The sequence below is a fragment of the Vidua macroura genome, chromosome 1 (genome assembly GCF_024509145.1).
Source record: "Vidua macroura isolate BioBank_ID:100142 chromosome 1, ASM2450914v1, whole genome shotgun sequence".
NCBI lineage: Eukaryota > Metazoa > Chordata > Aves > Passeriformes > Viduidae > Vidua > Vidua macroura.
The window spans coordinates 30,214,561-30,230,992 of record NC_071571.1 but is presented as its reverse complement, the minus strand read 5'-3'; the positions used below and the strand labels follow the sequence as shown (position 1 = coordinate 30,230,992).

The 16,432-nt window shown below is 38.0% G+C and overlaps 1 protein-coding gene across 2 annotated transcripts in view; it reads right to left on the bottom strand.

The window, feature by feature from the left end:
- Positions 1-15,935, bottom strand: part of HDAC9 (histone deacetylase 9) — a 269,848-nt gene extending 253,913 nt beyond the window's left edge. The window contains exons 1-2 of one of the 2 annotated variants that reach the window (XM_053979425.1): positions 15,887-15,935; positions 15,694-15,756 (exon numbers count right to left, since the gene is read on the bottom strand). In XM_053979425.1, coding sequence (XP_053835400.1) covers positions 15,694-15,715 — 22 coding nt within the window. In that variant the 5' untranslated portion in view covers positions 15,716-15,756; positions 15,887-15,935. Of the gene's footprint in view, positions 1-15,693; positions 15,760-15,886 lie in introns of those variants that run through there. The other variant, XM_053979434.1, reaches the window with a different exon arrangement.
- Between the last annotated feature and the right edge of the window lie 497 nt (positions 15,936-16,432).

The window sequence follows — 16,432 nt, the reverse complement described above, 5'->3', positions numbered from 1 at the left end:
CTGTTACCAGTATAATTGAGAGCTGTTCACATTTTCTGACAAATTATCCAAGTAATTTGAATTAATGCCACAATCAGCATAGACAAAATTTCGTCCCAATAATGTGGTCCCAAATAATAAATTATTTTCTATTCTTTTTTTTTCTCATTTGGTGATTTCTTTCCTCAAAAAACATGTTTTACCATGCTATGGCAGAATCCAAGCCTTCCAAAGGTCTTGTGATTAAATTCATAGCTTTGCATGAATGGAGAAAGAACAAAGGGAAAATGACAATAGAAATCAAAATTAAAAAAAAAAAAGTTGATTTAATTTTATTTAACTTTCAAAAAGTCAGCAGGAAACTAGGATACTGTCAGTCAAGAAGATGAAATAAAGTGAGAAGGATTTTTACAGTGTAAGACAGATGCCTCTTGGCAGAAAAATATATTAAAGTATTTATGGATAGTGCATTCAAAACATAACAAACATTAAATACTGAAATGACAAATAACTGGACTTTTCATCATAGTGCCATTTTCACTTATTGAAAATCTGATGGGCTACAGATTGCCTTCTTTATTCTTTCATCTGAAAAATCAAAGTAAGCATGCAAGTGCCATCTTAATAATCTTGGGAAATTAAGAGTAATATTTTCTTAATTTAATTTAGTCCACTCCAATTTTCAACAGGCCTCAAAGTTCTTTTAATGCATAGCGGCCTCATAAATAACATAAATCCCACACACATAAGACATTCTTCAGGCCAAAGAATCCCAAGTCAGACAGATTATTGACACTTTCACCTTATTTCCTTCATGTTGGGAGAACATTTGTTTGTACAAGGACCATTGTGTAGTTGTCATCATGTCCCAACACTATTGAGTTTTTCTGACAGAATAAAGCAATGCAATTCAAGGAAGTCCAAGCAGAGACATCAGGCGGCTCTGCTGTCAACTATATGGGTCATCTTGAAGAGAAAACCATGAGAAACACCTTTTATGGCACATGAGCTACAACCTCCCCAAGAAGAAAGACAGGCTCAAAGGTTACAGAGGAAAAGATCATGACAAGCCATGTGAGGAAAGAAAAATTAAGAAATCCAATATTTTATACAGACTGCAAACATACAACTCTATACTGAAGTTTTCATAAATTAAACCAGATCTCCTGTCTCCTAGAAATCTAATTGCTTAGAAAAGCTGGATCTTTCCCAAAGCACATTTGTTTCATCTAAGTGAAATTATTGGTACCCAGGCAATTGTCAATATTCAGACACTGGCATGTACAGTCCAAAGGCCACGGAGTGAAACAAGGCAAATTGCTTCTGAAGGTAGCTGGTGCCTGCGCTGCAGAGGTGACAGGTGATTACCACTGATTCATGAGCTATAACAAGGATTCTCTTAAAATCATATCTCAAATCCAGGAAGACCACAGGTCTTCCTAACAGCACCGTACCTCCAGAGCCACCTTGCACGTGGGGCATGCCAGATTTCAAAGGCTGGCCTCTGGGTGAGAAGTTATTCTTCCATCTAGCCAAGAGGGAGCATGGGTTTGGAGTGTGGCACAAAAGGGATGACAAAAAGAGGTGGTAGGTATAAAATCAAATGCTGTCCTCTATGATACAGGATCTTCATTTTTTTTTTCTCTATTATCCACATGAAATAATATTATTAATTACCTTATTAAGACAGATTTTTCAAAGCTGCAAAAATTAACAGCTAAGAGGTACAGAGGAAAGATGAGGAAAAGAGCTAAATATTGACTAAATGCCTGAGAAATTTAAGGCACATGTTCTGAGCTATTATACACTAAACCCAGTCCAATATTAATTATAAACCCCAGGCTCAGGTGTGCCTAAAAGCCTGCAATTCAAGAGGAGACCCTGCCTGATTTAACAGCAGTGGGAATGTCTAGTAGTGCTAATGATGCAAGAGTATAAGGCTATTGAGTATGAAATCCTGGGCAGGAATGAGTAGACATTATATTCCCCTTCTTGCAAAAATACAGACACTTATTGAAGCTATGCATGCCAAACAGGTCTATATCACTTGATCAATATTAACTCAGACAATGTTTTGTATGGATATTGCACATAATAATTAAAACTGTAAGTCCCTCAAAACTATTGTTGCCCAGTGGATTACATGCTAGACAAGCAGAGATAAAAAGAGCTGCCATATTAATTTAACAATGCAACGCTTTGGTTTTTTGTATTGTTCTCATGACATACAAAAGCCTATTAAGCACTGAAAAAGCCACAGTAATTTAGACCAAGAAAGTCATATGACATTTGTAGAGGTCCAAATATACCTGTGCAGTTTGTCTCCTTTACTCAATTGATTTCTCCAGCTCTCTTTCACTTACCTACTCTCAAGCATATTTGACACCACCTTGAAAGAACTGCAGTCTTTCAAGTCTCCTGCATTGTTCTTGATGATAGGTGTGATGTGACTTCTTTTACCTGGGTTACACTGAAACAATCTCATCCAAAATTTTTAAATCGAAAAATAAAATGTCCAGCATTAAGAAGCCCCTCAGACACATTATAATAAAGGAGGAACCAAGAAAAACACATCAAGTGATGACCTAGACTAGAACCCTATTGTTTTGAGAAATCTACAGCTGTAGGCAATGGGATAGTTACAACACTCCAATTCATGCTGGGGTTTGTGCTATGTCTCCTCCCTCTTAATTTTGTCCTGGCTGTACCAAGAGCTCACTTTGGACCATGCCAGCATCCAGCCTACATAAGTCATTGCATGCTACTGAAGACAGCAGTACCCAGCAAATGTCCTTTGTTTTGACACCATCAGGTACAATTCACACTGTTTTGCCTACCCAACAACTTGAGGTTACAGTGTTCAACAGCCACCATCTCATCTAGGCTCTGTTGAGAAGAGAGGACTTCTTCCTTTAGTCCAGAACAAATTACAACAGGAAACTCCACTATTTTGATGAAAACAATCCTGCTTTAAATTTGACTAATAAATTAGGTTATAACTGAATAATAACATTTTTTACCCTTAATCTGGTTAAAGATGCTCAATAATCTTGGAAGGAATGTTCATGAGAAATTAACACATACCATGAAATGTGGGCATTATAAAATGTAACAGGTAAGAAAATAGAAAAAAACACATGCATCACTAAGTCTAGCCCTATGAATTTTGTAACACAACTCCTCTAGGAGTAATTTTAATCTATAGCCAAATAACTGCAGTTGGTGCTTCTGCTTCAGCCTCCTACCTTAGTTATTTATGTCTCTGCTCTCCATAGCTCTTACTGAGACAAAAAAGTTCTAACATCTAAACTATTCTTTTCTTTGCTTCAGGCTACTATTCCATGCTTTACCATCTTTTGAGAACAAATAATTCCCTTCCTTCATTTATATTATTACCTTGAAGTTATTTATAGCCAGTGCCCACGTCCCTTGAGCTCTGTTATAGGCTATAAATATAGCTCCCTTAATCCCTTTTCATATGTTTTATCCTCTAGTATTTATATCAGATTTGTAATCTTTATATTTTCTTTTCATTTTAAACTCTTTGGACCACAGCTACAGACAGGATTGTAAATGAGTGGTGGAAACAACAACAAAAAAATTGTTCATTTTAAATATGATCTGTTTATATTGCTGTAATTGTGAACACAGGAGTGAAGATTCAAATGCACAAGCTACTGTAATTGCTTTAATCTCCAAATACTTTTAAAATGAGTTATTTTGAATGTAAAATTTCTAAGGTTTTTCTTAGCAAAAATTATTCTAGCCAAATGAGAGCCATATATGTAATTTTAAAAGAAAAAAAGGGAGATATTCTTTCCTCATATGTTCTTTAAGAAACTATATCCCCCATTAACAGCCACAACTGAGCCAATTTTTGTTTAAACTTGGTTTGTTTTAATCTTATAGACATTTAGGGAACAAATCAAGTTTGATGCAAACTGTTTTTTTAAGTTGCAGTTATGAGCTTTGAATTCTAATTGCATGCATACTTTGAAATACAAAAGCATAAAAAATTCTTTCAAAGGGTTAACAAGACTGTGACTGAAAAAGGGCTGGGATTTTACTGGGGCTGTGACACTTGGTACCAGTGAAGGATCTGGTCCACAGACTTATCTGGACTTTCAAAACGACCTTCACAAGGTGTCTCACTGGAATTTGTGTCCTGTTCTGTAACTTTATGTGAAGTTACAAGAACTCTATAGCTGATCAGAAACTGTTTTAAAGATGAAAAACAGAAGGGAAATAAATATTCTTTTTGAATTTCAGAAAAGGTTGATAGTGCAGTGAGGCAACAGTAATTGCTATTTTAATAGCGGTCTGGAAAGAAGAATAATGGAAAAAAGATTGATTGGGTTAAAACCACAGATGAAACAAATCTCTTCAGGATATTTCATGGAAGGCTCTGAGGAATGCCAGAGGTCCTAATAAAGCTTTGTGATATGGAAACAAAATACAAGAGTTCGCTCATTTTTTGCATGTGCACAGTAATTTCTACTAGGAGAAATGAGCAGAATATACCTTACTGTGCTTCATTAACCTTAATATAACCTTAAAAACAGATGGCTGTCATTGCAGACAGCTCAGTGACAACATGTGGTCAATGTACAGCAAGATCCAAAACTGAAAAGTGTTGAAAGCAGGATAAAAGTAAGTTTTCATATTCATCAATGAGGCTTTGTCATTGGGATTATTCCAATTCTGTTATCCCATCTCAAAGGGAGCCATGCCAGAAACAGGAAAACACTAATTGGATTTAAGATGATTAAGAGCTTGGGAAGACTTCCATAAGTAGAAAGAGCCTGATTTTCATTTGCACTACTATGCATTTTTTGCATGGAACACATACTATTTATATCCATCTAAACATCCATCCATCTATACTGGAAGAGGAAAACCATATTATAAATGAGAATTATTTGCATAACTACAGGCCTTCTGGGGAGTGCAAGTAAGGGTTACATAAAAACAATGTAGATTTAGTGCAGAAATGTAAGATTAATATATACAGCCTTCCTCCTGCAGAAAGTAACTACTGTCTTTCAGGTAGACTTTATAACTGCATTCAGAATCATGAAGTTTAAGCATCTGACTGAGTTATCTAAGGAGAAAGATAGGTTTTCTTCTTTCTACTGAGGGTCTGGACAATTAGTCAAACACCACCTCCTGAGAGCTGGACACAACATGCTATTTCCTACGTGATTGTCACTAACTAATGCTTCTAGTTCCCCCCACTGGGGGTACAGTTTGTGGCTGTCACCAGTTCAGATGCACAGACTTTCACAGCAAAGCAATAGCAGTGAAAAATTTCTCTCCTTTCAGATCTGGCATCTTCTACTTTGGCTGTTACTGTGGAGAGCACAGTCGTTCTGTAGGGTTCTGATCCAAAAAAATGTCTGTATAGCCTAGTGCCAGCCACCAGCCTCAAACTGCGCCTTCAACTTGAAATTGCACTCGGTAAGAAATTTATAGCAACAACTGGGAAAATTATATGGTCCTTTTAATCTGTGTTTGCCAACATGTCAGTTAGTTATTTTATGGTTTTGGTTTACATTGGGAAGTATTTGATAACAGTACCTAAGTAGTGACCAGGAAACAGCATCAGACAAAGGAATTTTTTTCCTCCCATAACTTGAATTCTACTGATTTCCAGATTGTCTAGGAAGTCTAAGGACATGCCAAAGCACACTTAGGTTACAAAACTAAAGGATTGTTATAAAGGATAGGGGGGACTACAGTGGGAGAATATTTGGCAAAACATTTTCTCCACAAATAAAGAATGGACCAAAAATTGAGTGCAAGAGCCATGAAGGTCTTTCCAGAACAGACATTGCACTAGTACTGATACAGCTTTAAGAGGAAGACAGCTACTGGTTCCAGTACATTCAGTTTTGGTGCAGGTTGCTAAGGTAAACAGAGATATCATACTCCATTTAATGCAAAACAATGTACATTTTTAGGGTATTTTCCTTTGACATTAACAGATAAAATGTGCCCTGTGGATGATGAAAGGTAAGTTATTGACAGCTTCACAGAGACAAATTTAGCAGAAATTATACTTAATAATAAAGTGCTATGTAGTTCACTGGAGTTTAACAATGTGCTAATTAAGTGTGAAATTTTAGGCTCTGTCCGGCAAAACGCTGAGAGAAGCAAGGTGAAATCTCCAGATGATTTCCCAGGCAGCAGTTTAACGTATTTTGGGGCTACTATATGCCATAGCTGAAGCTGAGAGGAATGGTTGTGCCTCCCTTCCCCACTCCTGGCCCCCCTGACCCCAAGGATGATGCCCTCCTTCCCCACACTGCAGCACCCACTGCAGTGGCACAGGGGCCTGAGGGTCATGTTTTTAACCAAGATCAGCTTTTCATTCCACCAGCCCCAATGTACACATGAATACCTGTGTTGGTACAAGTGATGTGACTGTCCAGCAGAAGAATGAGGGCCCAGAAGAAAGGAATAGTCTGTTTTTCTACACTCACTCATGTCTTTCTGAGTGTGCAGAACAACACTAAAGACTATTTGGCAACTAATGTTTTAAAACCAGCCATGCACCTAGATCTCCTAATTACTACCAGAACAGAACTGCAATAGTATTCCCTAGAAGAAATAACAAAGACAGGTCCTTAAGAATGAGTTTCTTGGGAACAAACACGTGCTGCTGCACACTTTTGGGTATGTGCAGATGAAGAAGGGCAGACAGATGAGGAGGTTTATGGAATGTGCATCTGCCTCTGGTGGGCTACTAGGCCTGCAGAAGGAAAACCACTTTGCCTCAGGCCCTCATTCACCAGAGTGTCCTCAGCGAGGAGAGGCAGAGTAAGACTGGTGATAAGGCTATATATGTATATATATCTCGTTGTAAATGCATACCAGTGACAAGTAGGTATGCATGACCAGTAACCAGAGAGGGGCATTCTTTCTTAGATCAGATTTAAAATTTTTAGCCCAAGGGTATTTTTTTCCTAAATATTCCCATTCCTAACCATATATTTTCTAAAGAAAATAGCTGTGTCAGTATTAGTATCCTTAATCACTCATAGCATCACCATTACTTAATTCGGCTACATTAGCACTGCTTTATTTCTTTGCCTATGTCCTTTTGATTTTGGCATTTGTAATTTCCCTTCTTAGTAAGTTCTCCAGATGCCTCATTATCACCCTGTATACACTGGCACAAGAAGAAAAAAAAAAAAAAACAAACGAACCAGAAAATCAGCACAGAGCTCAGAAAATTGCCTACTAGGTCAAGAAGAAAAGGCAAGACAGGAATGGTGCAGCTGACACCGGGATGGAAATTTATGGCAAAGCTCTACTGAGATTGTTCTGTAGGTTCTCCAGGAAAGCTGAGCTACATTTGGAGGGAAGGAGTTCAGGATGGTGAGATGCAGAAGAATTTGCAGTACTTGTATAAACAAAATCTGTGTCCTATACTGCTCCCTCTCACAAACCTCATCCTCAGACCAAGAAAACAGAAAAAGAGTGTCAACAATGGCAAGAGAAATCCCTGAATACTAGCTTATGTGTCATTACAAGAGTAACACAGACCTCGGTTGCTTTTAAAAACAACCTGGGTTGTTGATTCTAAAATATTCATACTTTCCCATGTATTCTTCATGATGGCATTAGATTTCTTGGACAGAAACTTCTCTCATCTCAGTTGATTTCTTTCTTAACTGTTTTCAACTATATTTTTCCTGTGTTCATGGACAGTTAGAACTATGCTTCAAAATCCCCTGGTTTCCACCTCCCACATAGTTCTCTTACATCTTCAGAGCCTTTCCCACCCTCCCTCACAACAGCATTTTAACATAGGAAGCACTTGTATAGCTCATTTCTGCCCTACTACTCCATTTATAAAATTCTCTCATAACTTCTTCAAGTCTTTCTCTTCTGCCAGTCTTTCTTTCATACTCCTTGAGAAAACCTAACTAAAACTTACTATATCCTATGGAATTATTACTGTGATAACTATTGGCAATACTTAATACAAATGATAGAGTAAAACTTTCTTCCTCTTCTGAAATAGATTCTGTAGGAAAAAGGAGTGACAGCAAATAAAAGGATGCAAACTTTCAGATGTGTGCATGGGAACAAGCATTTGGAGCCTGCAGCAGTTTTGAGCATATGCATGACACAGGCTGGAGAGCTACTAGACCAAGGTAAAATGCTCTCTTGAATTTAGGTCCCACTAGATTTCAGCAGCTGCTGTGCAAGTATTTTTAGGATGAGCCTTCTGAAGCATCCTAGAAATTTCTATATAGTCCTTTAACATTATGAGCCTACATGAAATAAATATATGCTAATATAAAGACAGTAAAAATATGAATACTGATGATTTTCCTTTTGCTATTTCTAACACCATTCTATGCCTCATACTAATTCCATCACTATTTATATTAGCATAAAGTCTCAAAAAAATCTAATTATTTTACTTTATGATTCTTTGTGATATTACAATACATATATTCTTTTAAGCACTCCAAAACTTCAAGGTCAAATTCAAATTAGAATATAAAAAATTTGAAGAGACCAGGAGTTTTACATTTTTGTGTCTGTAAAAAAAAGACTTCACAAGGCTTAGGAAAAATACACATTTTCAACCAAGATATTTATCTAGAGATCAAGCAAGTAGATGTAGAGAAGTAAGAACTTACTGTCTCTGAGAAAAACGGAGTTATGAACAGGTAAATAAAAAGGCCAACACTAACATTTTACTAAATGAGTACAAAACTCCAAAAAGAGTCCCTATGTAAGATTAAGAACTAACAGTCTGCTTTCCCGGCTTTCTCTCATATTGTTACTGCACAACACCAACAAGGAGGTGGCCTTGGGCACCAAGAAAGAAAAAGGAAACTTGGAATAAGAACAGAACAATTGGGGGAAATTATTAAATTAACATTAAGCCTGTTCATTATTCCATTCCAGACTTCACTGAAATTGAATAACTGTGGTTCCTCCCTGTGGCATGCATACCTTCAACCACAGGGATCATGAAAGAGGAACAATAGTCTTTGATTGTAAAAACATGATTTATATATTTGGCATTTTCAAAAAATTCATTCTGTTACTTTTCTTGTCTCCCTTTGATGATATTTAATCTTATCACTAGAAAGAACATATTATCATCAAAATAAAGCAACCTGCATTTCTACCACATTTATCTGCAAAAGGCTTGAATTCTTGGAGCTCATCATGTTTGTATACTCCACAAGCTGGAAGGAGTTTACAACCATGAGACATCAAACAAATAAAACAGATGTGTTGGCTATGCTCAGATTATACTAAATGCCAAAGTACCTTTACAGTCATGCAGAGAACTGCCAGGCTGACAAAAAAAACCGAGCTGCTTATTATATAATGGGAGTTAAACCAGCACTGGTTCAACCATGCAGAGGCTGCCACCCATTTTGCAAACCAGTAACATTTTAAAGTAGAACAAATCAGGTGCCCCCTGATTACACACAAAATCTGCACGAAGACAGGAACATGCCATTTTTTTAGAGCAGAAAGCTAAAAAAGATGGAATTCATTAGATAATTATAATCCATTAATATTTCTCTTTTTTGTCAGCTGCCTGCTTCCTGAGCAACAACTGCAGGCAGAGGCTGCACTGACACCCAGCTGAAGATCTGCTACTTTCCTATTTTTGCTGCTCTTTACTAAACTGCCACTAAAAGCTAAAAGCTTCCTCCTAGTAATACACATAAACACACAAAGATCCCAGTGAATTTCCTTAGGAGAGAATGAGTCTCACTGTGTTCTTGAACAACAACTCTGCTTCAATTTTAAAGTTTTTCTACTGAGAAGAAATGTTTGCGTTCCAATCATGAAGAACACTTTAATAAATATTGTCAATTTGCTGAGGCTTGCTGTTATGTCTTGTGAAAATCACATAGAAGGCTACTTGTACAGCAGACATCACTTTTATGTAACAAAACTAGATGGGTCCATTTTGGAGGAGCTTTGTGCATATGTGACATATTCACACTGAACATGGAGCTTGACAGAGCCGACCTCTAAAAATAGCACCTGGTTATCCTTGCTCTCATCAGCAGCCACAAACCCATCTCAGCTCTGTCATTTGGTGCATCAATCTGGCACCCCTCTCCCACCTCCAGAACAGACAGAAGCAGTGGTACCCTGAGGTATCTTGTTGTAGGAGAGGTAAGATGTTTGCATCTGCTGCAAGCACACATTTTAAACAATATCCCTGCCCCTCAGCAGGCAGTTATCATGTTGTTTTGGCAGCAGGAAGGAATCTGTGGTTTTTCTTGAATGTTGCTCTTCTTTATTTAAACTACCAGAAATAAAGCAAAAATGACAGAATGCTCTGCCTATAAATAATCATTCCGGTGTACAGTTATATTAGGAGGTAACTCAGATGGCATGATAACGCCTAACAGGCTAATCTTAGACCTGTAATGCCATAAGATGAAAATAACTAGGCTAAGAATAACTGACCCAGAGGAGTCAGCCTGTTAAAGAGATCCACAGAACAGGGCATTTTAGATTTTTATGTGTTTAACAATAATATCTGCTGACTGGTTTCTCTATGGTATTTTGTATTGTACCAAACATGTAAAACTCTACCCCCCAGCAGTAGTTGGGAAAGGTTAAAATGCAACAACATCTGAAATCTCCCCCATCATCTCCACCAAAACCTGAAATGAATGTGCATATTTTGCAGGCTATCTATCTATTCTGCTTTCTCCCAGCCTTTGGTTTCTCTGCAAAGACAGTGCAGAAGAGAGGGGCTGGGCAGTCAGCACAGAAACATGGGTCTGGCAGCAGAAGTATTACAAGCGTTCCACATATTGAGCGCAACCTTAATGAACGAAATGTACTCTGCACATAGTTTTATAGAAGGGAAGACTGGCTGGAGCTGTGTGTTTGAGTGCAGTGCAAACCAATACATGTTATAAAGCCAAACAGCTAAAGCAATAAACGACTGAAGTAAAAAGCTGTTTTCCAATAAAGAGATTTAGTTCAATACACTGAAGAGAGGGGAGCTAGTGTCCCAGCACCAGTACTAGAGAACATCTGTACTAAATGCAGTATTTAATGGTCTCTGAAAAGCACTGAAAGAGGTTTTGAAGTAATGTTTTGCATAGTTTTTTATTTACTTTTCTAACTTGCTATTCTTGTCAGTCTTGTACTTTGAATTTCAGGCTTTTCTCACAACCTATAAATATACCTCCTAATACAAAGCAAGACTATCAGGTAACCACATAGCATCAGAAGGTGTGACTGGAATTAAAAAAAAAAAAATAGCATTAGTTGTTACAGCATTAGACACATAAAATTGGCAACACTGGTCTGTATTCAATGTCACCTCAGAATATAAAACAGAAAAAGCTGTTTCCTTCCATTTTATCATGTTTTTGTTCAACTGAATTCACAAGTAAAGTTTTGTCCAGCATACATTGCAGGGCAGAGCCTCTAATCAAAATCAGTGAGATTGTAACTACATAAGACATGCATGTCGATATTGCTTGTTTCTTCTCATTGTATTAACTGCATATGGCTAAGGCCTTACATTTCCCTAAAATTAATTAAAATTCTTCTGCTACTACTTTGAAGAACCAGATTATCTTGTACCTCACCTTTACAAAAGGCATTGAAAAAGCCACTCTGCTAGTTATCCAAAACTCCCCTATACTGAATTTACACACTCATTTTTTTCATTACTCTGAAGAGAACCACAAAGCCCAGCACACCTATTCTCATTCTTTCTGCTCTCTCCAAAGTGTTACTGCCTGAGATACCATAAATGAAACATTTGGTATCTGCAAGAAGTTTATGTTAACTGACTGAGATATGCAAATATGTCAAGTTTTTCATGTGTATCAGAGGCAAAACTTATATGAACTTGCTTTCTGCAGGTTCTCCACAGGAAAAGGTGAGCAGGTGAAGGTTTTGTTCAGTAAAAAAAAAAAGAAGAAAAAATTGTGAGAGCAAATACCAAAGAACTTTCCCTGAAGGCAATATAAATCCATGTGTAAAGCAAAACACATGTATACAAGGTCATGCAGACACATGATAGAGACAACATACAGGACAAACTGTGCACACTGGGGTTTACTGAGGGAAGATTGCTCATGAGCTCCTGTCAACCCACATACAGCACGTGCAGCAGTAATTCTGTCATTTATATTCAAGTGACACAGTTTACATTTCCTGACTGGTGCAGAGAATAAACATTCACTACATCCACTTGCGACACCTCTGAAATTGAAGGTATTTTACAACCCTGTGGGTAGGTGAAGACAATCAAATTAACCATTCTGAACTGTTACGTTCCCTTTAGAAGAGTTTTGCTCTATTGATTCCTGATCCTGATAGGTATCGTTTACTGTATTTCACAGAAGGATTAGCTGACATAAGTAGGATTGTGTAACTTGCTCAGGTCACCTGTCAACTCATTGAGAAGCCAAGCTTTAAGCTCACTATCTCCTTGAACTCCTAAAGTCCCACATCTACAGATACCAGGATTGGGTAGGTCCTTCCTTCTCCTTCACACAACTACCATCTATTTGAGAAATGTAGTCCTGCATTGGTTATTTATTAACCACATTTTAATGAGTGTTTTTCCCATGGACTGTGCTGCACCAAATGCTTTTTTTCAAGGACTTATAGTTTGTTACCTGTACTGGGGAAAGATCAGAGGCCAGCTGAACGTTAGGATCCACTGTGGCACTGCAGACACATGGAAATTGAGCTTTTTTTGTGTAAAGTAAAAGGGACAGAATAAATAAATAGTAATTATAGCTAAATAAGAGGCTTTAGACCCCAGATTTATTTTGCAAATTTTAAGTTAAAATAACTATGGGATCAAATAAGAATATATCAACATCATTTTCTTAAATAAAGATGCATAGCACTTGCTGCTGCATTTTAGAGCAACAGTACCATATGGGAGAATTTAGTTCAGTCTTCTCAAGACAGCTGAAACTGCTCTCTGCAGTAAGGTGTAGGTGTCTGCAAATTACACAGCTTCTTGAGTCAGCGCCGATCTAGATTGCTCCATTCATAATTAGACTTTTGATTGGTACCTATCCAGATCATCTCATTCATAGTATGACTTACAAGCAAGGATGGGAGACAGACAGGCAAGGCAGTAATTGGGGGAACACCAGGAGAACTGATTCTCATGACAGAAGTATTTCCTATGCCTGCTCTTGTCAGAAATTTCTTAGACATTTTGCTTTGCAAATCCAATCCATTGACCAGTGAACCTGTCCTCTTTGGGGATCTCTCCAGCCCAGTTTAAAGTCACTTGCATAATATATGTGCATTGTGTCTGGATACCAGGAAACCTAAAAATCTGACTGTTGCTGGCTGTTTTAAGTTATCACTGAAGTCTTTGGAGCAAGCACATCAAGGGTGCAAAGCACAAACATTTAGGGATCTGCTATTTTCTTAACTACACGCAACTTTTTAACCTGAATGTAAGTCACACACATTTAAGTGAAGATTACTAAAGTAAGAGCGTTGTGAAAAGGAAAATTCAAATGACTGTTTCTGGCTTCTCGAAATGCTGGTGCACACTGTCATACTCTAGCTATTTCTTTCTTCCCTATATGCATCATAAATGGAAACAATGAAAAGTTACCAGAACTGATCCTGCAAGAAGCTGAACTTGTGGGAGATGAAGGTAAGCAAGAGCAGCACCAGGCTTTGAGGTTTCATGTGACATGAACTGAAACTGCAGACTATGTATAATGTCAACTACTTGTAGCCTAGTTGAATATTTTAAAGACCAACTGAAACACAGAGGAATATTTTATGTTCCACAAAATATATATGTATATATATTTTTATATATACATATATACATAAATATATATGCACTTAAATATCTTTTATCTGGATAATGTTATTCAATAAGCTTTTGTAGGGGTTGTTTTTAGTCTAAACCCCCTCTCTACTCTACTTGACACTACAGGGGAAATTGTGTATATTGTATGGACTTACCGAATGTACTATCAGATACAAATCAACAGTTACATGATATTCATTTTTCTAATGTAGACAAGCTATAAAATTACAGAAAATCACCTCTTTTCTTGAGTTTCAAATAAAAAAACTTCCTATTATATTAGTTGGTAGTTAGAGGGTAGCATAGTGAGATAAATCCCCCAAATTTTAACTTGTGAACCATTAATTTCAACTTGACTTAGTACTAAAAAATACCCAACAACAACAAAAAGCCAAACAGGAGGAAGAAGATGCAATCAGCCTTATCTGTAACCAATTTAAAAGCACTGGACACCTGTTGAGCTGTTCAAGAAAACTAAAGAAATGCAATAAAGCAAAACAGCAATTCTTGAACAAGAGGCTGACATTGTAAATAGCTTTGCAGAAGAACTGTAACACTTCCAGGAAAACTTTTGCTCTTACCCACAGTCTTTGCTAGAGCTTTGCTGTTCACAATTATAAATGTGCCTTCACCTGCTTTGTGTCACTGACAAAGGAGCTGAAATTGGTGATCAACAACCTAATATTGTATGTAAGAAATGAGCAGAAGTAAAACTTTTAGCTCCTTTTCTACAAAACAGGAAAATAAACAGTTAAAAAAAAAAAAAAAACACACATAGGCTCAACAGGTGTACTGAAATAGGTAAAATGTGAAGAGAGGTATGGTCTACACACATAATTATCTTTAAAAATTGAGGTCATTCAAATTTTGGGAAAAAAAAAAAAGAAAAAAAGAAAAAAAGGCACAAACTAAGACTAAAATACATGTAATCAAATCATTCTGCATTCCACATATGGATCTCCTATAAAACTAACACTTTCTGAAAAACAAAGCAAGAAACCTAGGTTTAAATAAATATAAACTGGAAAACACTGTGCCTTAATACACAAGAGTTTCATCCCAATGAAAAATGTACTGGAATTAACTTTAGGAGAGAATAGGCAAGAGTCGACTACCTGAAATGTTGACATTTTTATCCCATCTAAATTGAATGGCAACTATTCTTCCACGTTAATTTATCCTCAGTAGCAGGTCTCAAACACAGCTAGGAAAGAAACTAGAAAACACAGGGGTAGCTGGAAATACATGAGAAAATATGCAGTGTTCTTTCTGAGCAGCTTTGAAATACCTTCATGAAACAACACATCCAATTTACATCTCAGTGAGTTGTTACATATAACTAGCATTGCCAGGTTCACAAATGTTTTTATAGGAACAAAATAAACCATGCAGTTTAAAGACATTTTGCAGTAGCACTGTAATGAAAAGAGAAAGGTATTGGGTATAAAATCCCCTACATATGCAAATTAGAGAAAAGAAAACTCACAGAAAGAGCAAATCCTGTTTACAATAGACGTAGGACTAGAATTGCTTTTGAGGGGCTCTAAATGCATCCTCCTGACAAGGTCTGTCTGAGGAAGCCTCTTCCTGTGAACAAGCCTGTACCATTAGCCCTATTTTGCAATCACGCAACAAAACAAACAAGGAAACCCAAACTCGACTTCAGCTGTGAGTATTTTGCTGCGTCTAGAAAGCAGCAGACCAAAGGAGACAAACTCCTCGCAAAAGCTGCAGCTGCAATCTAAAATACTACCATAATTATATAACAAAAACTTAGATAAAGCCCACAAAAAATAAAGTCACTTCTTAAAAGGAAGGGTGTTTTTTTTGTCATGCTAGGCTGTATGTTCCCAGTCAGCCACTCAAGTCTAAGGCACGGAGTTGTCTCTTACCTGAGCTGATCATACTGTGCATTCTTTGCTGAGCCAAGAGCTGTTCACGTCCAGAAACCCCATCTGAGGAAAAACACGATTCACTCTCGTAAATTGTCTGCAGCATATTCCAACTGGTCTGCACTTCAGCTACACAAGAGATTCATCACTGCACTTGCACATAGGCGTCGGGCACGACCCTCTGCGGTCCTACCTCCTTCAGCGAGGGTTGTAAGATAATATGCTTCGGTAATTAGCAGTGTTTAAGCATTTGCACAAGTATCTATGAGGAGAAGGAAAAGCCCAAATCCACCGTCGGCAGCCCCCGCCCGCAGGAAGGGAGCCGTGAGCGTGCGGGGGGCTGAGCGCTGCCGAGTTTGAGCAGTTGCGTTCGGGCAGCCAGCGGCAGGTGGAAGAAGAAATGAAGAAATATCTCTGCGCTTTGGGCTTCCTGGCAGGGCGGGGGGGGTGGGGGTGGAAACTGCCTCTAACAAACCATCAAACCGAATAAGCCACCTTTCCAGGGACCGGGAGCCGCGGAAGATTTAACCGAGGTGACCCCAGCCTAGCCCGCGTTGCCGTGCCCGCGCCCCTCTCCGCTCCCGGCCGGCTGCCCCTCTGCCAGGCGGCTGGGCGAAGTTGGCGGGAGCAGCAGCGATAACTCATTTGCATTTGAATTGACACCCTCGTGGCCCAGCGGCGGCAGAAATAGAACAATGGCCGGCCTGAGCCAAAAATAGGTCAAGCATGGCCGGGTGAT